At 41.3% G+C, this 27464-nt stretch overlaps 1 protein-coding gene across 2 annotated transcripts; it reads left to right on the forward strand.

Annotated features, from left to right (window-relative positions):
- Positions 1 to 364: 364 nt before the first annotated feature.
- Positions 365 to 27253, forward strand: rasa4 (RAS p21 protein activator 4). 2 transcript variants are annotated; one of them, XM_067257189.1, is made up of 21 exons: positions 365 to 523; positions 4607 to 4663; positions 5582 to 5695; positions 6098 to 6159; positions 9267 to 9399; positions 10371 to 10452; positions 11105 to 11239; positions 11350 to 11441; positions 14382 to 14499; positions 14824 to 14977; positions 15161 to 15225; positions 15625 to 15737; positions 17347 to 17539; positions 20145 to 20282; positions 20535 to 20679; positions 20846 to 21018; positions 22204 to 22344; positions 25759 to 25894; positions 26060 to 26180; positions 26284 to 26339; positions 26605 to 27253. In XM_067257189.1, exons 1-21 carry the CDS (start codon positions 459 to 461, stop codon positions 26730 to 26732), a joined length of 2421 nt encoding a protein of 806 aa, XP_067113290.1. In that variant the 5' UTR covers positions 365 to 458; the 3' UTR covers positions 26733 to 27253. The 2 variants fall into 2 exon arrangements, with proteins under 2 accessions (XP_067113290.1, XP_067113291.1); XM_067257190.1 differs by having other exon boundaries at positions 22207 to 22344.
- Positions 27254 to 27464: the final 211 nt, after the last annotated feature.

The following is a 27464-nucleotide window of genomic DNA, read 5'->3' on the forward strand; positions in this document are numbered from 1 at the left end:
TTTCCCATATACAAAAACGGTAATTCCTTGATTCAATCATAAGTTTAGCAAATATTCAGTTTATGCTCAACCAGGCATACACAAATGTCTGTCAGTGGCAGTGCACGTACTACGATTCGTGGAGGAAGAAACAAACTTCATTTCCCAAGACAAATGTTAATGAGGACGCGTCATTGGACAATCGTCCAATACGATTCTGAGTGTCTGGATCAGACGGTGGTCTACCACGAAACACGCTCGCGTTTACTACAAACCTCGAACCTGGATAGAACACCGTAGACCACTGTTGGGAGATGAGTTGCTGCACGGGCTGCATTGACCAGTTCTAGTCCTGTAAAGTGAAAGCTGTCAGAGGAATAACATTGTTGTTTCACAGCTGCTGTTAAGAGAACAATCTGCGCTTGATAATCAATCAAAGAGGCTGGACAGTCATCGTCTGAACATTCGGATTTGTGACAATGGCAAAACGAAGCACTTTATTTATTCGAATTGTCGAGGGCAAAAATTTGCCTATTAAGGACATGTAAGTAGGCTTCTGTACTCATAACTTGTTAAGTTCTTTCTTTCGTTTTCCATTGGCCGGATTTATTTGGACAGGACTTTCCAAATTGCTAGCATCACACGCTTAAACTCACACGCGCGCACACACACGCACAGAATTGGAGTAATGTACTTCCTAATTGACAACCAATTTGCCGTTGTAACTTCACATAACTATCTAGATTCCCTTCAGTTGAATATGGCAGGTTAAACACCCTTTATAACACATTAAATAGGGCGAAATTGTGTTTGGTCAATGGTTTTTGACTATTTGATGTTAGAGGATTTCCCCTAAATCTGTTTTCAAATAGATATTTGGAAATTTGACTAAAGATTCATACAGTTTTATAAATGTGTCCTTTCACTGTCATCATTTATACTACTAGACCAGCAGTCAATAAAACACTATATCAGGAAGAGACTGAACTATTATGAAAAAACCCTGTCTTATTCTTTTGTCTATTTAGAGAAATGAATGGTTCAGTAGGTGTGAGTGTAGTAGTGGATTTAGGAGTGTATAATAAGTGTAATATATTACAATAGGAGTGTAACAGTGCAGCTAAAAGGATACGGTGGCTGTGATTATCAGCTCTTAGTCAATTAGTCAATACTTGGCACATAAAGCTGAATTGCACTTGTGCCAATTCAAGCCAGACAAATTACATTACTTCAAAAATGGTAGCCTATAATAAAGCATCCAACAACATATCAATTTAATTATTCTCAATGTCTAAATCACACACACACACAAAAAAGAAAAGCTCTGTCTATAAAAATCCAAATTTTTATTCCACTGCGTTCTCTGGCATCATTGGCACCGAAGAAGAAGAACGTGACATCTATGAGAAGTCCATTCCTCTGAAGTGCCTGGATTCCACCATTCAGGGAGTCCTTTGCTTGGTTATGCGGTGACCTCCCTTGCTTTGTTGTTAGAGAGACTGGCATTTCATACTAATTAATGGTGGATCTCACTGGAATTCTTTTGGAATGACACAAAACATTCGTATGCTAATTCTGTCCTTTCGTCAATTGGAATAAGCAAAGATTTTGCTAGGATACATAGCTACCATATCAAGTATTTACACTAAGTCTGTTTAACGCTGCACTAGCAGAATAGAAGCCAAGAGCAACAGTATCTGTATCCTGGATTTATTTTTATTGATTTGCCTGGTGGCTGGGCAGCTTACAACATGGTGCTGACAGCTTGTTGGTCCTTTGTCAACTAAATAGTAACAACCTGGAGTCATATTGCCACTTTCATTTAGTGTTGTATTAATCCAATTTCTGTCAAGTGAGGTGAATTGGCCCAATTTTAATAGGCAAGAAATAGTAGGATGACGACCTGTAGAGGGGTATTTTTTCCCCAAAAATGTTCATTTGTTGACAGTAGCAAAAGGAGAAATTCTATGTTGGAGGAGACTTTATCTCATGAAAAGGGACATTGCAAAGCCTTTGGAGAAATGTCAAAAAGAGCTACATGACTGTCTACCTTTTGTACTGCTGTCTCTAAACATTGGGCAACAGAATGAAACAAATACAGTGTTTGTCATCCAACCTCTTACAAAAGAGTATCCTAGTTTAAAAAAATGACATAAAACAGACACACATTCCAAAGAGGTTTCAAGGCTGTTAAAGTGTGTGAATATGCACTCTCCTTTTCATATAAATGCAGTACAGGGAGAGAGTGATTTTACATTGCTTGTCAAATGATACATACAATTGCTCAGAGCCATGTCTTTTCTGAAGAGAAACAGACCGACTGTGCACAGTAAAAAAAAAAAAGTAAAATGTGTGTGTGTACTAGGGCTGCAACAAACAATTATTTTGATAATATACGAATATAATGATTTTTAGAACGATTAATCGACTTATCGTCAAGACATTGTCATTCACCATTTAATTAACTGTATTAGCATGAAACTGACTGACTAATGCAGCATTCTGCCTTATATCTCCTTTTGTATGTCATATGGATATGGAACAAAATAAAGGTGAGTGATTGAGATGTTTTATTTTTGGATAATATTTTTTTTTAAATTAATTTAATTTCCTCTCATACCTTAGTGTTACACTAATCAAAATAGTCCCGACGCCCATGCTAGATCGCTTTCATCTATGCAAACCAAACTATCACTTTACTAAATTATAAGTAATAAATAAATATAATAAAAATGGTCATACACACAATAGCCTACTGTCTAAATGCTGTCTATGGACATGGGTGTTAGTAGGCCTATGCGTGAAATACGAGAGGACACATACAACTAGCCTGTGTTTAGCAACTGGTGTCGCTCACAGCGGCTGTCCTGGCTAGTTGTATGTGTCCTCTCATGCCGGGATTGTTCCCGCTTTAAATGCTCTAACATCCACGCTCCAATGAAAGGCAAGTTTTTCCCTGCATGTATTCCACACAACAGCAATTTTGTTAGAAGTTTTGTTAAACTTTCCCACACTATTAGGTCGGCTTCATTTGCACTCCGCCATTCTCATAAGCACTGTGTCGACTCCAATAGGGTCAAACTGCAGATGTCTCTCCTCAGGCCCCTCAGACTACGGTGGCCCTGAAGTGCAAAACACACCCACTAATATGAGTACATCCCCATGTGAAAACACTCCCCCCAAATACGAGTAAACTCCCCCCAAATAGGATGACTTGCTCACCTCCCGGCGAATACAAAGACACGCTTCCCCAAATGAGTGAAGTGAAGCCACCTCCCTGAAATGAGTTTTGCAGGTTGGGATGTCTGAAAACCTAGGAGGACTTCTTCAGTCCACATAGAAACAGCCTTGTTTAAATTTGCGCAGGTCATTGTCTCTAAATATAAGGCTCTCGGCAAGGAAATAGTCTCTTTAGAGGACGCTGTGTGTGGGGAGAAAAAAAAAAACCCTTGTCTCCTCGTCGCACTGGTGCTATCACAGTGCTGCAGGTGGTTCACACCAAATGTGTACGTGGTTAAACTGACAAACAACTGGCCTATTTGATGTAGTACCTGATCTGATGGCAGCCCCCGTTTTCTCCATCACAAAGATAACAGCACACTGAAATGAATCACCCTGCAGTTGTATTCACCACTCTGCAGCCAAGGAGCTCGTTAATGGCCGTGTTATGTGTCACTAATCCTGCATCTGCCGCAGAATTCAATTCCAACCCAAACAAAACAATCTGCACTTTTAATATACCCCCCACCCCACTATCACGCAGTCAAACTCTGCAGGTGATTATCTCTCTCAACGGAGGGAACCTGTTCTTTCATGGTGACTTATATAAACCATTGCCCCTCTGAAGAACTTGATAAAGTGCCCGGCAGCAGAAAAACAAAAATGCCAATACAGTTTAGGGAATTTGATACAGTTTTGTTCATTAGTGTTGTATATCTGAGCTAGAGAAACTGTAATTGTTAGTGACAAACTCTCTGTCTCATCTATGAATAGAAGACAATAGGAGAACGATCCTGTGTGCTGTGACTGTAATAGACATTATCAGGATGTTTGGCCCTCTCTTGTCTCTACGGTCAATGTATCTTCAGTCTAGGACCAGTCTTGGTCCAGAGAGCCAGCGTTTAGGGTTTGTGGAGAGAAATGGGTAGGATCCCAACTGCTGGGGGATCAATGGTTGAGGCTTGAAAGGCCAGCAGCAGACTGCTACTCTCCTGGTCCAGTTCTGTAGCCCGCTGGTACCCAGGATAGCTCTTTTGAAGTGAGGGCCGGCAAAGGCTGCAGTACAGATACTGTTACGCATTGGGTGCCCTTTTGACAAAGACTTTGACTTACACCAAAGGAAGGATGGACGCACACACACACACACACACGTCTGCTATTGAAACTGATCTAGGTACTGTATCTTATGAAAATAAGCTGATGTTTGTGCCATAGTTATAGAAAATGATTAATCTTGCCTCATGTTACATGTTGGAGGGATGCTTTGACAAACTAACCCATAAATCTTAAAAGGATTTCCGATGTGATCTGTGAAACTGGATTGAGTGTTGCATATGCTTTTTGTGTCATTCAGCTGAGTGTATGGTTGCAGTTCTTGTTTTCCTGATGCCTTCTCTGATATCTGTAGAACTGGCAGCAGTGATCCATACTGCATCGTGAGGATTGACAATGAGGCCATCATTAGGTATGTGTGTGTCTGTGTGTGTGTTCTCACGGTCTGTTTTTGCCATTACGCTGGCTGAAGATCCCACTGCCATTGCTGCTTTCTTTGAGCTAAGGCGATTATCATAAATTTAACTGATGATTAATTTGATCATGATTTCCATGGAGCGCCACTTATTTTCAATTAATACGGCACATCTAAGCTGCCTAAAGCCTTATTCATATAATCATATCCATCTGGATGTGATCTAATGACAGCCAAGAGAGTGTTTAATCAGTTCACTGTATCTTAAAAGAATATTTCCTTAAAAAGGAATATTTCCTTAAAAAGAAAATTGTCCAATATTAAACAATGGTCATTAGTGAGGTTAGATTACCAGTCAGGATTCACAGTCATTATCTCTGTCAGTAGTAGTGTGAAATCTCTAGGCTTAGTTACTTGGTGTCCTGACAAGCTGTTGATATAGAGTGAAAAAGACCAACGTTGCTTGTTAATGTTTAACAGTGTAACCTCTGTCTCTCTTGCTGATAGCGAGTTGGAAGTAGATGCAGGGTGTCGCTAGTAAAACCTTTTAATGAGGGATTTGAGCCTGCTGTTTTCAATATAAAATTAGTGGAAGGCTGGGTGCCGAAGCTTGAATTAGGCTCAAACCAGGTAGGTTGGACCACAGCAAATAATAGTCAAACAAAAGTAATTTTTGGGAAAACGGTAGCCTTTGTTCGGGTTCAGGCCTTCCCCTGACTGGAGCAGGTCACAGCGTGAAGGTTCAGCCATTTAGTCTCTTGGCTGTTTGGTCTTGAATCTTATGTATTGTCTCTGCCAATGTTGTTAGAGATTGATCATTCTATGTCAACAGCAAACGCTAACATCATTCAAGAGATCCCCTCAATGACGCTATGGTGCTATGCGTCTATTGTTGCCATGACCTCTCTTTCCTAGGACGGCCACAATATGGAAGACTCTGTCTCCATTCTGGGGGGAGGAGTACAACGTCCACCTGCCCCCATCCTTCCACACTGTGTCATTCCATGTACTAGATGAGGACTCTCTCAGGTAAAAAAGAGACTACTCTGAATCTTCCTAAGCTTTAAAACGTAAAAAGTGTAAGAAATATTTAAAACATTTAACATTTCCATGTTTCCCATGACAACTAAAAACTGTCTGTGTTTCTAATTTAAATTGTTACATTTTGCTTAAAAACTCATGGTTGCTAATTTCATCCAAGTCTGCTTCATTCTGCTGATATTTTTATTTGAAGATTGTTTTGAAAATCTGATGCCTGTCCTCAACTTCCTTTTTATCATCCTTGATAATAAAAGACTTGCAATTTGTTAACCTGTACACTGCGCATGCATGTTTAGTTGTGTTAATCATAATGTGCCACAGAATCTCAGGTATGCCAATAATTGGCTGTTTTATGGCATTTCCTAACCCATGTCCCCCGTTTCATTCCAGTCGTGATGACGTTATTGGCAAGGTGTCGATCAGCAAAGAAGCTCTTGCTGCCAAGCCACAAGGTGAGAATGTTTCATGTCCCCAGTGTCTGGTAGTGTGAAGTCATAGATCCATATATGTAGGAACATAACCAAGCCAAAAGCCTATGTACATGAAAAGGACTATGTTAACCATGATCCTGTGCTAGTTACAGCCTACTACACTATGATCCTTGGCAATGTTTCAGTGGGCTTCAGCCTCACACAGAAATGTTACATTCTTTATATTTAAACCTCTACATACATCTGGGGTTTTGCCATGGATATTTAGATCTGAACGATTTTGACTTCTATGGAATAGTTTCTCTAGTGACGGATTCCCTCACTCACTGGCTCACCTGCAGCGGGTAGAGCAGGCCCAGACAAGATAAGAAAGGTGGTTCCTCATCTGAGCTTACTCATTATCTGGTTATTGATTCCAGGAACTGTGCAGTCCGTTGTCACCAGTGGACGTTGACAGCTTATACTAGAGCCCCCTTTTGGTGTAAACAACAAAGAGATGACCGTCACATGGGTGCTTTGAGGTCATTCTGGTGTTTCCCTCTTCCTCTTACTTAGAAGCTTGCTGCTACACTCAGATAACATGCTTCAGTGCACAAGAACTACGTAACATTTTCTTTTCTTTTTTCTTATGGATTTTATGGTTGTGGTTATAGAAACATCTATTCCCTCCAGGCTACGCTTACTTGAGATATTGGATGTCTGGGACGCAATATCTTGTGAGCTAACTTGGTAAAGGTAGGGGAGGCTCATATGGATAAATACGGGGGGTGGGTGGGATCACAGCACACAGTGGGGACGTCCATTATCGTGACACCGGTATGGCTGTGGGTGGTGGAATCTCACTCACAGCTGGCTCCCATGCAGGGATGGCAGTGATTTCCTGCAATGTGCCAGTTCCCTTGCACTCACCAAGATGGGGGAGTGGGATCACTCATTATGACCCACTCCGGCAAGGTGCCAATCATAATGGCGAGACGTGATAGTGGGTTTCTGTGCGCCGTTTGGGGTCCTCGTTTTTCATGACCGTGCTCTCTGCTTCGCAACTGCCAGGCATGATTTAGAAATGTTACAACCGCAACAACAAATATAAAAATGCCATAAGTGGGACAAGACAGATCCTCAACACATCCACCTTTCATTGGAATAGCGGGGGCAAGGACATTACCCAGAATTGCTAAAACTAGAGAGGGCGTTCTTCAGGGAATCCATTGGATATTCATTGTTTTGATTAAGTCATGTCTTCACATGTAACCAGAGCATGGTCGTTCGCCCACTCCTCCTCATAAGCTGACGCAAATGAGTTGCTTTGGAAAGCAAAGGCTTAGTCAAGTCAGGGACAACCTTATTCTTGAAAGCTTGGCTAAACAATATAGGATGAGTAGTGACCCTGCTGGACATCACAGTATTCAAGGGGAGGTGGGCTGTAAACCAATCATCACCCCTTTATCTTCTTCATCTCCTAAACTTCTGTTTCTGATGAAATCGTTTTCATTGGGAAAGGACCTCAGAAGCTGGTCCCCATTTGGGGAGCAAGTAGCACTGCCAGGGTGTGAACGAAGGGGGTTGTGGGTTCTGCGCAAAAGAACCTTGAGAGACAATCTGTAAGCTGTGGAGAAAGGACCCTCGGAACAGGGGTGGCAGGGAGAGGGAGAGAGAAAAGAGAGACATATGCACACTGAATCTCCTTTTGAAGCAGGAGAGGTCAGGGCTTGAAAGGTTAGGAGACCCCTATTGTGTGTGTGTGTGTGTGTGTGTGTGTGTGTGTGTGTACTCATGTGTAAGTGGGTGGTAGTCAGTCACTGTTTGAACATTTTTAAGGAGGAACCTTTCGCCAGTGCCCAATGGTCATGTCTGAGGTCTGATGCTGCAAATGTTTTTTATTTGTATTTTTTTAACACCAATGTCAACTTTATAAAGTGGCAGTATTCTCTCCTAACGCTCTATTACGCTACATCACTCAGTCCCAGTGACATCTCGAGGTGTGTTGTCTCAGAAGCATTACAAAGGCTAGCTGACTCATTGTCTCCACTCAGTTCCTTTATTCAAGAAAGACATGGTTGAGGTTGTGGTCGTGGGAGGCCTGCTGTTACTTTTATTCATAGTAGCAAGTCCAGCTGACAAAGGTTACTCTAAAAATAAACCAAGGGTACTATGAAACATGAACATCCACACACTTCTTAGATGTCTCCATCTCCTTAAGATAAGATATACCTTTATTCGTCCTACAATGGGCAAATTCGGTCATTGCAGCAGCAAAGTGGACAGAAGTATACATATAATTTACAAAGTAAGTACGAGATATTATAAAAAATATATAAAAAAGATAACACCAGTTGCATATGGAGACCAAATATAAATAAATAAACTATATACTAACAGCAACCATAAACCACCAAAGTGTAAGTTTATTTTTATTTCACCCACACAGACTGATGACCAATGCTCTGTGGGGTTTCAGATCAAATACTCATGAAAACAAAACAAATCCCACATTGTTTTTTCCACCGGCTAGCCATTCAGGGTTTATTTCAGTCTCAGCCAGCAAAAAGAATAATGGGACTTGATAAGCCATGCCCCAGAATTCCAATCAGGAAGAAAGAAAACACTCCCGAATTTCAATCACATTGTCAATTTCTGGATTGGGTTTTAATTCAGTATTTTGGTTCCAAGGTGAAAGGTTGTGACATGTTAGCATTGTGGTTAAGTCCTAACCGCAGCTTGTACAGTGGATGTGTTGTGGCAGCTAATACAGGGAGAGTCGGGTTAAAGCAGATTCAAGATCTACTCAAGCAGAAGCAAATGCATCCTCATAGGCATAAGATCTATTACATTAAGCCTCATAAAGCCAGAGACACAGAGAAAGGATATTACAGGATATTAACCTGGTTTAGGCTGTGTGTGTGAGAGAGAGATACTGGAGGGAGGGAGAGCTATAGAGAGAGTATGTTTATGTATTTGTGATTTACTGTGTGCATAATAACTGTCAAATTATTTTACATATTTTAAATAATTCTGAAAACACTGCACACTCAAAACGCCCTGACTTAAATGATAAAATCAACGAATCTCCTATTGCAGTCTCCCATAGTAACATTGCCTAGCCATGTTGTATTGCTGCTGTTTTGCAGGTGTGGATGGCTGGGTGAACTTGACAGAGATCGACCCAGATGAGGAGGTACAGGGGGAGATCCACCTGCAGGTGTCAGTGCTGGGGGACGCGGACGTCCCTAGAATACTGCGTTGCCAAGTCCTGGAAGCCAGGTAGGTTGTGTGTGTGTGTGTGTGTGAGAGAGAGACAAAGAAAGAGACTGAGAGACAGACAGAGACAGACAGAGAGACAAAGAGAGACAGAGAGAGAGAGAGACAGACACAAAGAGACAGAGACAAATGTTAGCCCAGTCAAGTGCTGGAGGCCAGGGAGGACATGACACAGATGTTATTAATACACTGTCAGTAGAGTGACTAATCGCCTGTGGGATGCAGAGTGGATATACTTGGCAGGGAGAGTGGGTAGTCCACCTCCACCAGTATTTTACACTTAATTTAGACAAGCGTACACGCTTGTGTACATGTTTGATTGTGAAAAATGTAAGCTTCTACCACACATTTACACACAGTTTTACACTAAAGGTTACTGAAATAACATCTGTATGTATGATTATATCAGTGAAAGGCTGTTAGTTTTCCTCTTCCCTTTGAGAACAAAGCTTATTGCTGTTTACTTGCTATTTTAGTCTTATAGTAATATTGTTTTGTATTGGATTACCTTGCATGGATTGCCTCAAAACCCAACTTTTGTTATAAACATGTGTATATGAATGTCGTCATCAGATAGGCATGTCATGCAAGTTTGAAGCGTAGGTGAATGCTCATTATATCTCCATCATAAATACTTGGTGCTCCCTGGGATATAGGGGCATCCTGTGTGCAGGGTATTAGAGCCCATCTGTGGTAACATCTGGATACACACACGCACACAGACACACAGACACACACAGTGGGAGTGTTGATTACTTTGACGAGCTCACCATTCAGTGCTCTCTTACCCATGTTACATCGTGCCAAAAGAAATATTCCATCTCAACTTGAAATTAGATTTAGTTGGTGGAACTTGAGGTTGGGACAAAACCAATAACTGTGGGAGGACACACATCTGCACACTTTGAGCAGCTAGGCTAAGATCTGCGCCATCACTGCACCTCAGTCATGTTCTCTGTGACTGTGCTCAACAGAGACCTGGCAAAGAAAGATCGGAATGGTGCCTCGGACCCCTTTGTCAGAGTACGTTACAACGGCAAAACTCATGAAAGCACAGTAAGCCTCATTCATCACTGCCCCCCTTTTCCGCCGTTCTGTCATGTACGACTGCATATGCAAAACACAAGTCTGACCTTTTAAAAGAACCTTTTACATTACATTTACATTTACATTTATTCATTTAGCAGACGCTTTTATCCAAAGCGACTTCCAAGAGAGAGCTTTACAAAGTGCATAGGTCACTGATCATAACAACAAGATAGCCAAAAAACATCGCGAGTAGCCAAAACATGAAGCACACATTGTGAACAACCAAAGTAAGTGCCAAAGGGAAGAACCATAAGAGCATGTAGTTAAACAAGTCACAACCAAACAACATGAACAGCTATAAGTGCAAGTGTACCTGTGGGAAAAACCAAGCAACAGTAATAAAACAATATATCACAGCGAGAACCAAAAATTTAAATCGACATTACATTTACATTTATTCATTTAGCAGACGCTTTTATCCAAAGCGAGAAAGCTTTACAAAAGTGCATAGGTCAATGATCATAAACAACGAGATAGCCTCAAAAACATTGCGAGTAGCCAAAACGTGAAGCAAACATTGTGAAAAGCAAATAAGTGCCAATGGGAAGAAACATAAGAGCATGTAGTTAAACAAGTTATTTAAAAATTAAGACCCTCCCCGATTACTTTGCCTGCACAGGTGATCAAGAAGTCTTGTTACCCTCGCTGGAACGAGAGTTTTGAGTTTGAGCTAGACGACACCTTTCCTGACAGCCCCCTGAGTGTGGAGGTCTGGGACTGGGACCTGGTCAGCAAGAACGACTTTCTGGGCAAGGTAAGACGTACGGTACAGGCCGGTTTTCCTCTGGACTGTGTTTGGAAATTAATGAGGCCATCAAGACCGGGCTCTTGTTCCATCTTTCTGGTTCTCTTCCCCCCTGTCAGGTTCTGTTCAACATCCACAGGTTGCAGTCAGCCCAACAGGAGGAAGGCTGGTTCCGATTGGTGCCCGAAAAACCCAAACACAGCCAGTACGAGTAAGTTTTCCCTTAACTGCTGTTGGTTATGGCGCAACTCTGAGTCAATAACAACATGGGAATATGTTATCTTAAGAACAAAATCCCATCTTGATGGCGTCTGGACTGTGCATAGAGTGAGCATCCCAGATGAAACATAAGACATCTAGTGCTGTGTTGTGGGAGGACAATGTAGAGTTCGTCCGAGGAGATGGAATGTGTTTATGTTTTAAAGGGACTGATAAAGGTATGCATGTGTGAGTGCGGGCTCTGTGTGTATGCATTGGTATAGTAGCTTACACCATGTGTGCACGGGTGTGTGTGTTTGTGTCTACATGCATGTGTGTGTTGGAGATCCCATCGCTGCCCTTTGGGCATGGGTGTGTGTTTGCATGCACGCTTTGTAAGTCTATTCCGGTGCCGACAGGAAGTACTAATCCTTTCCCTGGGCAAATCCCTGCTTTATTTCTCCCCCATACAGGATAATTTGGCCATGTGGACTTTGGGTGGGATTAGAGAGCGAGAGAGGGAAACGGCAAGAAGGAGTGGGTCGTCTGGGGCTTATGTAAAAGGGAAGAGGAGTAGAGCAGGATTTTCTTTCAATATATGATACAAATTGTCTCCTCAGTAAAGGACCCAGATTAGTCCCTCAAACAAGGGCTGTTGGCGAAGCCTTTAAGGATACTTCATAAGTTTAGAAACTTAAGCTCTCTTGCCTTCCCTGTCAGGGAGTCGACCTTAGTCCTCTGACTCACACACACAACTAACCACCTCAAACACTCAGCTTTAGCCAGTCACACCAGCAAATATGCTAGCCCTTCGATAGTGTGGTTTGGTACTGTGATTCAAAGATTCCAACTCCAAGTGTTACATTCAACTACGACACTGTTTCTGCATGTAAAATAACAACAGCTAAGTATCTGATGCCGTTGGCACCCACCTCTCAATCTGTCAATCATAGTGACTGACTGATTAAGGAGGAATGGAAAAGACTTCTGTTTGGTTGCATGCCCACTGTGAGCTCAGGTGAACCTCACTACTCTGCTTACAGGTTTATCAGCCTGATACAAAAACATCAAACCTGATTCATCATTGTTCCGGGTCACAAGTCACAGCGTTTTATTTAGAGCAAACCCTGGAAGGGAAGTCCTTGTGATTGTAAGATTAAAGGGACTTTGCCACAAATCAGTGTTTACTTTCCCCCCTTGTGAGCTGCATGACTTCATCAGGCGCCTGTCAGACTCACACCCTATCTCTTTTTGTTTGTTAAAGCTAGCTTGTTGTTTTTCAGTCCATACAAATTCTTTATATAATTTTTTTATATACACCTAATTCCCTCATGTTTCCAAATGTACTAACTTAAGATACTGGTAAGAAGCGCAAAAATTATACTGCATGTGTTATTTTAAAAATATAAAATTGGGCTTAGTTTGACAAAATCCTTGGTTTTCCGCTTTGGTGATTGTTGTTTTAGCTGATAGTCATTATTTATGGACATCTGTCTGGTGCCGCTTAGTTCCTCTCTGATTTCCATTTTTCCTAATGGAAAGAGGGTTACTTGAAATGTCAAGCACCAATCCCAAACAAAGGATTATAAAACTATCAAAAATCCTTGAAACTAACAGGATTTCCTCCATATTCACAGTCACCCATAGTTATGAAATTGTATCAAATAAAATATTGTCCTGCCTGTATGACAATAGCATCCAACTGTCATTTTCAGGAGGGATTCCCTAGAAGGAAATGGGTTCCACTAAATGTTTTATGACTTGATTTCAGTGGAGACATTTTTTTTTCTCAATTTAAGACCACATAATCCCTCTCTCCTTGCATAAACCTCTCCTTCCTCTCTGTTTTAGCAGATTCAAGCTGTTGTTGTATTTGTTTGTGTTGTCTCTCTCATTCCCCCCCCCACCCCTGCCTGCCTTCCCTCCCCCAGATTGGATTTCTGACAAGCAGCCACCATCTGTGGCTGTGCTTGTGGTGGCTAGTCATTGGGCGCTTCTCCCAGGAAACAATGAGCGGAGTTGTGGTCTGATGACTCATCTTTGTGTGCCAGCCCCTCCTCAGCAGGGAGAAAGGCATTGCAGTCTGTGCCTGTCTGTGTGGCTGATTTGAATCAGTTGTACTGAGAGCTGTTCATCTTTGGGTGGGAATGTCACCCCCCACCCAAACTCCTATTTGAAGTTTTTAGTCCCCCAAAGGTTATTTGTGGCTCTAACAAGATGGTGGCTGTGTGAATTTTAAAGGTTGTAAAGTGCATGGTATTCACAGAAGCTACATTTGTCAATTTAGGTCAGGGTCAGGTACAACAACAATAAATACAATAGATTGAAGCTTCCAAAATGTCTGTACATCTACTGTGGACACCAGGTTTATTGTCACTACCGTCCCAAAATTCACCAAAGTACGTAAGTTATACAGTCTTGTCTAGTCAGTCAGTCAATCAGCATATGACATGATATTATTGTTTTATCAAACTTTATTCATTCTCTATCCAGAACTGAACTACCCCCAAGGATGATATCTTTACATTTTCCGAATTCAAGTTTAAAGTTTTTTATTTTCAGGTGCACAGACCAACACAAGGTCAGACTGGGCACTGAAATTCTTGGGACAAGACAACGCAAGCAACCTGGCATAACATAACATATAAGTACTAAGAACATAGATTACATCTATGATAAGCTAAAATAAAAACAAAATAATAATAATAAACATCCTAATATACAAAATAGTAAGCAATGTACAATATACTAGACCTCTAATACACATAATGACCTAAACTAACCTTACACTGTATATCAAAAGTGACAGACTAGTACTGGTTAGCTGGTTATCTCTTTTCCTGTGCCATATTTCTGTCTCAGGGTAATATTTTCTTCTTGTTTGGTCATATTTTCTTCTTTGTTCAGCTATTGACTTCCTCGGCCTTTCTTTTCTGTCTTTTCCATCCACCAGGGGCACTCTGGGATCTCTGCGCCTGCAACTCCGCCTCCGAGATGAGACAGTTCTGCCCTCCAGTCACTACCAGCCGCTCACAGAGCTCCTGTGCCAATCTGTGGGAGCCCATCTCAATGTGAGAGTCAGATCTGTGCCACACCTCTGTCTTCAAACCTCAGTGCCCCTCAGGTTGACCTGATGAATCTGATGAAATTCGGTTGTACACCTGTTACCTAGTTTATACGTAAATTGTAGAAACGTACCGGTTTAATGGATTCTTCAGATAATGCCATGCAAATTAAGAAAGTCATGATTCTTTGAACTTTAGTTTGGAGCTCTTTATTGACTCAATCCATTCTCTGTTGCCATTGGGATTTGTGCCATACAGTCTGTGGGTTTTGGTTAGATAGTGTTCTCTGAACTGTATGAGACACCCTGTCCTACCCTCTGTTGTTTGCAGGGCAACTGGCCAGACTTAATTATGCTCATTGATGAGACGACCACCGCAGAGAGCCGACAGGAGGTTGCATCCAACCTTGTGAAGCTCTTCCTGGGTCAGGGATTGGCCAAGGAGTTCATGGATGTTCTGTTCAAATTGGAACTAGATAGGACCAGTAAGTAATTTTTGGATTGTTGCATTTGGACACCTTAGTATCCTGTGTTTAGAATTTACTCAGTAATATCTAGTGTGTGGGCCTCACTGTGCTAATATTTGCTTTAGTCTTTATGATTTATTTGTCGGTCTCAATTTATGTTCATGAGATTCCTCCTTTCCTGGCCTCTCATCTCTCTTCCAGGTGAACCCAATACTTTGTTTCGTAGCAACTCCTTAGCTTCTAAATCCATGGAGTCATTTTTGAAGGTAAACACTTCTTTGTGTTTTTGTACTGTGCCACATCATGTGTTTAGTATAGGGGCATTTCTATTGGTTAGGTAGGTTTTTAGGTAGGTAGGACACTTTTATTAATTACTTTTCTGTGGCACCGTTCATTGTTTCATTGTTCCCCTGTGGCGTTTGTTTTTTTGTATAATATATAATACATATTTATTCAACCATCATGTTACTTATGTGCATACTGCCAAACACTCCTTGTTAGACCTCTGTCTTGTCCCTAGAATTAAAGGACCGTAACAATGTACCTTCTCTTTGTGGACTGAATGCAGTCAATTATGTTATCTAGAGAACATCAACAAAACATGTTTGTTATGAAAACAGATGCTTTGGCTCATATCCGCCATCTTGTTTTTTCGCTTGCCCCAGGTGGCCGGCATGCAGTATCTGCACAGGATTCTGGGCCCTCTGATCAACAGGATCTTCGAAGAGAAGAAGTATGTGGAACTGGACCCCAACAAAGTAGAGCTGAAGGAGGCTGGGTAAGAAGTAGGGATCACTGAAGAGAATAAAATATGGATAGTACACTTTTAGTTCACTTTTGATATACTTTTCAGAAGTATGCTTAGAAAATAGTTCACTTTTGATATAATTTTAAGTATGCTTCGAAACAGAAAATGGTATACATTTTGTCAGGGTGTGAGGTAGGGTAGGACCTAAATGCAAGGGAGTTGCGAGGCATTGCGTTGAACAGAGGGTTTATTATCAAAAAAATAGGAAAACAGCTAGGGTACTCACAGTGACATGGGTCACTGGGTAGGACAAGAAAAAGACTGGACACAAAACAGAAACCTAAATACACCAAACCAAACGAGACACAGGTGAAGACAATGACGTTAACGAGACAGATGAAGACAATGACAGGGAAACACTAGTGTAATGTACTTTACTACTTGTAAAGTACATTACAGGTTAAAAAAAAATTATCCATCTTGTATATTCTAATTATTCATGTCTACGAAAATCTATTATGCATTGCAAATTGAATCTTTTTTGGTACTGAAGCTTTAACCTTAATTACTGCCAAAACATTTTGAAGCCCTATACTCTTATACTAATAATTATCAATTGGAGTATTAATGGAAAAAAGCTAATTGAGAAAGAAGCAGGCAGAAGGGTTGCATTATGCATTGAAATGCAGTGAAAAAATGAAGATAGCGTGGCTCATTGGCTGGTCAATTCCCATGATGCAAGGCGGTAAATAGTGTTAAAATTTGCTGATAAGTTTGCCGTTTGTTCGAAATACAAATGTAACTTCATGAATTTCGTTTTTTAAATGTGTCTGCTTAGAATGTAGTGTTTTGTTGTGTGGTAATTGTCATTGCTGGTTTACCATTGTAACCATGAATTAAATGACTGTAACGTTTGATCAGAAGAGCTGTATTTCTACTACATGAGTGCATACACAGTAATTAGCTTCTTTCAGCTAGTAATTTGCAGTGTCATTTGGCGAGGGCCCCCGTTCTCGTCAAGTGATGCAAGATCGGCGGAGTTTGAGGGGCTCCTAAACATTTTAATATATTAGTAATTCATAGTAAATGGACAATTATTAAGTTTACTTCTTGAAGTACTTACATTAATTGAAAGTGCACTTGAAAGTATTGCAAAGTTTACTTTGAGGTATTTTAGGAAGTATACTTCATGAACTTAAGGTGCACTACACAGGTTACTTTAGAGTATTCAAAGGTATACTTTGAAGTACTTTAGGAAGTATACTTCATAAACTAAAAGTGCACTACACAGGCTAGTTTACAGTATTCAAAAGTAAACCTCAAATACACTATAAGTGTACTTTTAAAGTGTACCTAAAAAGTGGGCCAATTCAGTTTACTTAGTACAAAAATTGTATATAAATAAGTACACTGCTAGTATACTTTAAGTACCACAATACTTTTTATACTTAAGTATACTTACAAATTAAACTTGAAGTAATCGTAAGGGCTATGGTGATTTACGATTTCTCAGGACCTATAATTTCCTTCAGTTCAAATCATATGGCGGTTTGAACTTTCTGAAGCACCTCCCTGGAAATTGTTCTTACACGCTATACGCGCCAGTCTTCCATTTTGTTCAGTCCATTTGTGGATACAGGTGTGCAGGTCTCCACCGGGTGCACACGGAATCGGAGGTGATTCAGCAGAGTGCCGACCTCCTCCAGTCCTATCTGTCTGACCTGCTGCATGCCATCCTCCAGTCAGCCTCCTACTGCCCTGTGGCTCTGTGCCAGGCCTTCCAGCAGCTCTACCAGCGTGTCCACAAGCGCTTCCCCGAGCCAGAGTACCGGGTCAGAATGATAAAAATGTCCATTTTAACATATGTTTTAACACAGGAGTAAGGAGTCAATCTGGTAATTTCATCATGTTGTTTCCATCTCTCAGTTCAAACCTTATCAAAGTGCTCTGTAGACTCCTACCCTCTTAGAATCTTAGAATGGGCTCTGGTCCTTTTCTTTGTCCAAAATGTCCATCTTAACATCTGTTTAACTTTAAGAAGTCAATGATAACAATGGGCCTCATTCACCAATATCTTCCTAAGTGATTTATTAAATTTGTTCTTAAGAAAGTTCCTAAGAAAAATCTACGTGTGATTCATGATGTGTTCCTAAACAGCAGAATTGTTTGCAGGTGTGGTCTTAAAATTATGAATCCCAATATTTCGTAAGTTGAAAGCTCGTGCCCCATTTAGAATAGGTAAACGCCCCGTTAATTCCCATAAAAGGGCGTGAGATGGTAGGGCTGTGTGCACACTCAGAGAAATAGCAAAAGACGTTGTAAAGAGGGTGGAGGCCTCGAAAGACAGAAAAACTTTAGTAATTCTGAAGTGGAGAAGTTAGAAGTTAGCGACAAACGACACATCATATTTAATAGCGTCAGCGGTGGATATAGGGTGACTAGCCGCCAGATTTTGTCCGGACAGTCCAGTTTTCCAGCCCTTTGTCCGGACCGCTGTTGCGTGTCCTCCTTTTCGCCCTTTTGTCCTCCTTTTTGACCCTTCCTGCCCACCGTCGCAATTTACCACTCGCGTAGGCTTTCAGATGCCAAAAATAAAGACCTCCTTCAAACCTACGTGGAGTTCAGAACTCCACTTCGCCACTAAGAGCAGCAAAGATCAATATCGTGCCTTCTGTAAGCTCTGTCGCATTGATATAGACGTGAGTAGTAGGGGTAAAGGGACTTTAGAGCGGCATGCCTAAGCTAGGCAACGGCACAAGGATAATGCTAGTTCTGCCGGGCACTCTTCCTTAACATCATTTTTTGCTCCGAACACAACACCCCCCCCCCCCCCCCCCCCCTTTCAAAACATGAAAACAAATATCCATGAGGACTGCTCTTGGTAGCCTAAAGCGTCCCAACAGGTACTTGTCACTCTGCAAATAAATCGGTATGGTCACGGAAGATGCGTTCCCTCCTCAGGGTGCGATCTGCAAAATTTTGCAGCAGCAATAAATACGCCATTGTGTGATGTTGTCCTAGTGCAGGGGTTCTCAAACTTTTCAGCCCATGACCCCTAAAATAATGGTGCCAGTGACTCGCGACTCCCGCATCCACGGAGGTGGTTTATGTATACGTGGGAGTAAAAATAGGCCCTGGACTTTAATCCAGACCAGCCCACCAGAACCGGCCCCCGTATACGCCACCACAGCTAACCTGCTATTGCATGCACATTCTGAGTTTGATGTGATGCTAGTTCCGGAGTTCGATAGTTAGCGCGCGAGCCCAATTTTTTGGCCTTTATTTGAGCGCAAAATATTTTTTTAGCTTTGTGTAAAATAAACACCCGTTTTTCAATTGGTAAAACATTGTCTAGTGACGGTGATGTCTTTTTGTCTCTTAATTTTTCAGCCCCACCCTTACGTTTCTTAGCCTGGTTTTCCATTGTTATTCTTCTCCTGGTGCTCCCAATGGCCAGTCCGCTACTGCGGGGCTGTGCCGCGGTGGTGGATTTTCAAGTCATATTATTTTAAATTTTCGTGCTATCAGGGGGTGCTGCAGCACCCTCATCACCCCCTAGTTCCCGCGGCCATGGGTATTCCCTCTCCACTGAAATCCAAAACTCAGCAGTGTCTTGGCTGAGAACGCTGCCTTTAACGTTCAGTCACTTGATAGTTCAACTAACGCGTCCTCCTGGTTGGATGTCAGATGGTTTGCCGTACTTACAGTGAATGGAAAATCAAAAGGCTGATGGCTTTTTTATTTGCATGCATTAATTTAACAACTATTTTGAACTTGTTAAAATATTGGCTAAAATATGCTATTTCTAATTGTTTTAAAATGTTCCTTGATTTCTGGAAATCATCTCGCAACCCCCCCTCGCTGTCTCGCCACTTTGAGAACCACTGTCCTAGTGTACGGAATAAGCCTACTTTGGGCCTATAAATACCGTGATAAGTCACTTATTATTGGATGGCAAGGTTCTCCGGTAACATACTTGATGTGAATTGAAGGCAAAGCAAGGCTAGTTTATTTATATAGGCCTAGCACAATTCATACACTACGGCAATTCAAAGTGCTTTACAAATCAGCCGAAGTGTGAGTGTAGTGTGTATTTATTAAAACAAACATATAATTATGTGTAAAATAATGAAAATTATTAGTTGTAAAATTATAAAGGAGAGAAATATTCAATTTTAAATTAGAACAGGCGAAAACTGTATCACTACTTATTTTGCGCAAACATAGGTGTGCGTAAATTCTGTTCTTACCTAAGAACAAATCCTAAATAAGAAAACATTGATGAATACCAGAATCTTCCTGAAAACTGCGTAAGTGGGAGTTAAGATCAAATTAGTTCTTAAGAACATTTGGTGAATGAGGCCCAATGACAGTGAATTTTCTCTCTCGGTTCAAACCTGGTTTTTCCTTAGAAAAGTGTCCCTTCTCTGTCCACAGAAGGTGAAGTTCATAGCCGTTACCAGTTTCCTGTGTCTTCGCTTCATCTCTCCAGCCATCATGTCCCCCAAACTCTTCCACCTTCGCGAGAAGCACGCTGATGCCCGTACCAGTCGCACACTGCTTCTGTTGGCTAAGGTAAGGGAAATGATACGGGGTCGACTTTAGATGACTATAGATCTAATTGGTTTACTTCATACTGTAGACAGACGTCTGGCAAAAATGGTAAAAACTAAACATGTTGATTTAAAAAAAAAATCTCTAGACTAATGCAGTTTAACAATTTACAGAAGGCAGTTTGATGTCAAAATACAGTATATATAATTTTTTTCTTTACATTTACAGTTTAAAATGCAGTCTTAGCAGTGTGATGCTTTGGTCCTCCTTCAGGCCATTCAAACCATTGGTAACCTGGATACCCTGACCTGCTGCTGTAAAGAGCCCTGGATGGTTCCCCTGCAGCCTGCCATCCAGCAGGGCATCACCCAGCTCAAAGACTTCATCAGCAAGCTGGTCACCTGTGGTGACTCGGAAGGTGTTGGCTATGAAAACGTCCCATACAAAATCAGAAATTATGTTCCTTTTAAAAAGTTAATTATGTTTTTATGCTATTTAGTTATGCTATCTAGTTCAAACCGAGCCATACTAGCTTTAGTTCCAAGTCATGTTTTGCTAATTGTGTGTGTGTGTGTTTATCTCAGACCTCTGCCTCAAGGAGAGGATGAGTCTCAAGTATGGCTCCATGGAGAAGGGAGGCTACCTGCTTCTCCACAGGACCAAGGATAAGAGCTCGCTGATGGCCTCACCCTTCAAGAAGTACTTTGTCACTCTCAGCAAAGACATGCTGTCCTACTCCAGGACACAGCACTCCAAGGTGACAGATTCCATCTGCTGGAAAAAAAAAATATATTTTTGAAAGGCGTATTATTGTGAAACCATCTGTTACGTACCTGAAGCTGTGCTACTGGGTAGATTGGCAGTATTGAGAGTTTAAAGAAGGAGAAGTCTGTGGCCCCTTTTGCCATGTTTCATGTTTTTTTCCCCCCACTGTTATTTCCAGACATTGGGCCTCATTCTCGAATGCAGTTAAGAAGAATTTAAGAAGGAATTTCTTCTGAATTGGATTTAGGAAAACGTTTGGCATTCATGAAAGTTTTCTCATCTGGGATTTGTTCTGAACTTCAGAAGACTTTCCGAACTCGAAAAAGCAGTCGTAAATCGGCCAGAGTTGTCTCAAATGCGATTCCTTAAAAAACCACAAGGGGAATCGCATTTAAGAAAACTCTCTGTGTTAAGTGTTAATGAATTGGTGAGAAATCGTTGGTGATTGCGTTCACATCAACTCTACAGACATCCTCGGATAAAAATAATTATAATAATTTACCTTGCTTAGTGTGCACACTGTTAGATCCAGTGGAGAACAATTCCACTGCTCATCTTACTGGTATGATGTATGTGACAAATAAAACCTTTAAATTGCACTTGGACTTGAACATCATATAAATTCAACCAGGCCATCCAATTATCACTGATCACTCGACCTATTTAAAGGTGTGCACCCTAGGCATACAATATGGCACAATTGCTTTTCGCTTGGACATACCGTGCATTCCTGTTGCTTTCCTAATTGTGTTGATTCTGACTTCTCAAGTTACTGCTGTTGCGTGCCCTTATAAGGAGCTGTCGGGGCGTGTATGTATGCAAATTCAGGAGCACGAGGACGCGCTTTCAACTTAAGAAAACTCTTTCGGGGGAGCACAGCTCAGAAAACTTCTGCTGCGTAGGAACACATTTTCAAGCGTTCATGAATTTGGCGGATGTCTTTTTCTTACGTTGTTTTTCCGAAGCCTGTAACAAACATTTCAGAAGAAACTTCAGAAAATGTTCGAGAATGAGGCCCATTGAGATTTGTTTCCAGACATTCAGTGGAAGCTACAGGCGTAGAAATGCCACTCACAATGCAAAAGACACAACCCCTCCCTCGCCATCTGCTGTGATTTTATGTTCCCACGTTTCATGTCATCTGTGTCTTTTTTTTCCATTCTTTCCCGTTCCGTAGCAGAAGAGCTCCTTCATCTCGCTGCCCAAGATCCGAGCTGTGGAGAAGGTGGAGGAGAAAAGCTTCGGCAGTGCGAACGTCATGCAGATCATCTCCAGCGAGGATAGCAGAGAGATAGAGACCCTGTACTTGGACTGTAAGGTCAGAGGCTGCACAAGACTACCTCCCCAGGCACACTAGTCTATGGTGTCAGATTTATTTACATTTACATTTATTCATTTAGCAGACGCTCTTATCCAGAGCGACTTACAGTAAGTACAGGGACATTCTCCCCGAGGCAAGTAGGGTGAAGTGCGTGGAATCGAACCAACAACCTTCAGATTACTAGCCTGATTCCCTAACCACTCAGCCACCTGACTCCCTTTTTTTATGTCAAAAGTCGAGAGCAAGTAGATTATTTTACAGATATTAACTTTTCACTCACAAAATATAAGTACTCGCAAACAAATTCAACAACCGAGAGTTGTACAGATAACTGCAAGCAAGCATCTGACACACACCTGACACTCTATAAGATTAGATACATACTTATGAGCTTCAGGAAGTGACAAGCCACAGGAATAAGGATAACAATGTATTTATTCAATAAAAAGTTAACAATATCCTTTCTTAAGTAGAGACATGGCTAGTGTTTGCTGACCATGGTAGTGTTTAACAGTGTTCAATTCAGTTAAAATCAGTAGGCCTACAGGCCTTACACAGCAGAAAGAAAAAATATTTATTTCAGGTCACTGCAATTCCCAGTGTTCCATTCCAATCAGCCCTTGGCCCAGCAGCAGCTTGGGTAGGCCTGGTTACACAGTGAAACCCAGCTGCAAGGTGGCTGCCAGAAGGTGACCTGAGAATAAGTTGGGCCTTTGGGACATCATAGATGATCTGTTAACCCTTGTGCTGCCTTCGGGTCACATGACCCAAAGGTTCATAACGAACCATCGTTGTGTTTACCCAATTTTACCCAATGCAAAAACAAATAAAAATATTTTTCTTATAACCTTCGCAATGTGGGGGATCTGAGACAGCCCAACGGTTAAAAGAAAATGCTTCACTTGTTTTTGTATGCGTTAAAGTTGCCGCAATACGACGGTGGGTCACAATGACTGATGGGTCAGAATGACCCGAAGATAACACAAGGGTTAAGTATAAAGACAACAGTGTGTGAATGTGAAGGACAGCCGATGAACCTATATTTCTGTCACCATGGCTATGTATTTCACTCTAAACATTTCTAGATCTATACAAGGAAAATGACTTTATCACAGAATTTATCACTCCATAACTGCTACCTCAAATCACTGTACATATTGTCCTGTCACTGTACATACTGTCTTGTCACTGTAGGCTACATATACGTTTACGCTGGCACCTTACTGTCATATGTTGTTTTATATGGCATCATGGTCTTGGGAAAACGCTGTTTCGTTTTTATTGTTTACAACCATATGTAATTGAAAATGACAATATAATCCACTTGACTTGAACAGTAACAACAGTTGTATATTGCCACCAACTGAGTTTGCGCATTGCCTCTTACATTTAGAATGTTGACAGTGAAACCAAATTGCGCACAATATTGAGCCAACGCAATCGCAGTGCAAGGGAAGTTCACAAAGCTCCAAGCCAGCAAGACAGCTTGATATTATTATACAGCTTTTATTTATGTCTCTGCACCCCTGGTCAAAAATACTGTCTGTAACCAACTAAATAGGCTACGGTGAGTGCATACGAACCTCACACAGCTAGAGCTAGCTAGGCAAGTCAACTCTTGTTATGGTTATGTAACATTATGTCAGTTAACACCACGGCATTAACAATAACTGTAAGCTAGTAATAGTAAAGCAACACTCATCATCATTATAATAGTAACATATTCATAGGCTTATTTAATTTAGCTTGCTTTGCCGAGCTAGAACAACGACGGAGCCAGATATTCAAGTTTACAGTTTCTTTAATCCGACACAATACTTAAGCAGTCATACTAAAAACACAAAGCAAAAAGAACAATGTATATTTGGTGAGTCTGAGTCATATGTGGAACGTATGTTCCATCTAGAATAGGCCTATATTTCTAAAAACCAAGTGAAAGGAATACTATACAGTACTAATAGCATTGATTTTCGTAAAGTTCACATGATGTAGGCTATCTGCATCTTGATCGGACATGTACCCCATTAACTCCACTGCAATGCCTTAGGTCACACGCTCGTGACTGGTTGTCGCAAAGTATGATGTGTGCAGCTAGTTGCAAGCGTACACGAGTCTCGGAGCTAGGAACAAGGCGAGACACTGTTCTGCGCAAGACCGGACGAGCCAGAACTGGAAAGATGGCGCGGTCCGTTTCGCGCTCTCGCTTGCCTCACTGCGCCATTGAGCACTTTTCATAGAAATGAATGGGGACGCCATCTTGAAAGAGAAGCCTGGTTGTCACTTGCCACTTGTATATAAGTCTATGCATGATATTGATCTTTGCTGCTCTTAGTGGCAAAGTGGAGTTCTGAACTCCACGTAGGTTTGAAGGAGGTCTTTCTTTTTGGCATCTGAAAGTCTACGCTAGTTGTAAATTGCGACGGTTGGCAGGAAGGGTCAAAAAGGAGGACAAAAGGGCGAAAAGGAGGACACGCAACAGTGGTCCGGACAAAGGACTGGAAAACCGGACTGTCCAGTCACCCTACCGACAACCACCCATTTTCATTGGAGCGTGTCACATATTTTGCTAGTGAAAAACAAATATCTGCGCGTGTGAAATAAAACTCGCTCTTGACTTTTGACATAAATTTGACGCCACACACACACACATAACCTACACACACACAAATTCCCGTAAAATAGCGTAGCGTATTTTTTCTGAACTGCCGGATAGTTGGGTAGTAGACGCAGTGTTGGGAAGGATACTTTCAAAACGTATTTTGTTACAGAATACATGCCCAAAAATTTATTTTGTAACGTATCAGTTATTCAATGTGGAAGTAGGCTACGTTCTGAATACTTGGATTACTTGGATTAGCCTACTTCCACATTGAATTGCAAGTGTAGGAATGCAGCCATCAAATCCTGTTTACTAAACTGCGTTTCCCGATAACGATGGATCTTTGTTGTTACAAGGGTTCTCTACGAGTCGTTATTATTTCTTACGTGCGTTTCCTGAACATGCTCGTATGTGTCTCTTAAGAACTACTTGAGAGTGGATGAGAGGCATGCTTTGGCCAACCATGGTACATGAGTTTGCATCCCCTGTGCATGTGATGGCCATGCATGGACTTTCCTTAATTTATTTAGAGAGTGAATAAACTTGTGAAACAGATAGGTATCGTAATGTAATCCATTGATTTCAACAATGTAACTGTATTCTAAATACCAACTATTTAAATTGTAACTGTAACGGAATACAGTTAGGCTACTCATAAATTGTATTCTGAATACGTAACGCCGGTAGGCCTACATGTATTCCGTTACTCCCAAATACTGAGTTTACAACATATGTTGATTGTTTAAGTGTCGTAATCAATCTGAGTTTAAACTCCGGCCAGTGCCCCTGATCCAATCTTTGTCTCACTATAGAGTGTGAACGAATTGAATCAGTGGCTGTCGGCTCTGAGGAAAGCCTGCAGCCACAATACTGACACTATGAGCTGCTACCACCCAGGGATCTACAAAGGGGATCGTTGGAGCTGCTGCCACCAGAAGGACAAAGCAGGTACTGCAGGACTCAGGGACAACAGCTTGCCTCTCGTTGGAACCACATTTTACATTGTCATTAAACAGTGCTTCGCCCATGATTGTCTTAAAGATTGTAAATTATTTGGGGTATTTGTTGGTCTATGGTGATAAAGAATCTGTAATTGCCTGTTTTTCCATCCAGACCCAGGGTGTGACAAAACCAAGCATGGGGTGACATTGCAGGAGTGGTACGACCCCCTTGATCCAGATCTGGAATCCCAGCTCATCTACCGACACCTCATTGGAGTCAGGCAGGCAATGAGGTGACTCACACTCATTACCGACTGTGGAACCAAACAAATTGAAATGTTGATGAGACTTTCATGTCGTTTTGCTTATTCTTTGTATGTGTTGACTTTCGTGCAGGGACAAACACCTGGAGATGAAGCTACAGAATGATGATGATTGTAAAACTGTGGAGGGTAGGGGAATATTGTGTTTGTTTTTACCAATTACTTCATGTAAATTATGTATTGATTGATGTTCATCTCACTTGGTTATTATATGAATTACAGCCGCCTTAATATTTTATTTATATTCCGTATGCTTGCAAATCAGAAGATGGATGTCAGGAATACTGGAAATAGATTGGTTGTCATGAAGTTGTCTAGAAGTGAACTGTTACATCTCAGAAGAATCACGGAGGACCACATCTTGGTCTGATTGTACCATTCCCTTCTCCTTCAGGTGACAAGAAACTGGACGGGGTCACAAGGTTTTTCCATGTCCTCCAAGACTTGCAGGATTCTCACACTGCTGTAGAGGAAGAGGAGAAGTCCAAGAATAAAAACCTTCTCCTGGAAATACAGACATAACACAAACACTGTACAGCGCTGCCATGTGTCATTGTATTTTCATTGATTTTGCTCATAACTCCTTCTTCTTGGGTGGAAAAAACACTCTTCTTAGGATAGGGGATGCCAGTAGACTTTTTTGGGGGGGTGATAACGCACTTCATCTAAGTGTCTTCATGATGTATCGGAAGATGAGTCACTGAGTAGGCCTAAAAAAACGTTGCCGGGCTACCAGCAGCATCCCTTTAAGAGAGAACCTGGCAGGAAAAGTTATTTGGATCAATCTGTGTTGTTGACACCACATACAGCTTTCCACCAGCTTATCCTACCATAAGCTAGATGTTGCCGAGGCTGTCTATGGACAGGCAACAGTTTTCATAATAATTATATTTTTGTTGTGAGAGTGTAATGTACATATTTTAGAAGCTTTGATGGAGATTAAATAGTGTGCAGCGGCTACCAATAGAATTGCTTAAAAATATCAGCCTGACAAAATAAAATAGCAAGCTAAGCGATAGTGATGGAGCTCTCAAAAGATATATGTTGCGTTGGTTGTAGTAGGCAGACAAAAACTGTACTGCACGTCTGTGAAGTGGGCACAGGCTTAGATACATTTTCCTAATAGTTTCCTAGTTTTTATATTTCATGTTGTGCTTATCCATATTTGTTGTTTTTACAAATGTCTCTAATGCCCTAAGCACAAATTGACAATGCAGCAGTGTTAAAATAATGATTTCAAATTATGCTTTGTAG

The sequence above is a fragment of the Osmerus mordax genome, chromosome 19, assembly GCF_038355195.1.
Source record: "Osmerus mordax isolate fOsmMor3 chromosome 19, fOsmMor3.pri, whole genome shotgun sequence".
Lineage (NCBI taxonomy): Eukaryota > Metazoa > Chordata > Actinopteri > Osmeriformes > Osmeridae > Osmerus > Osmerus mordax.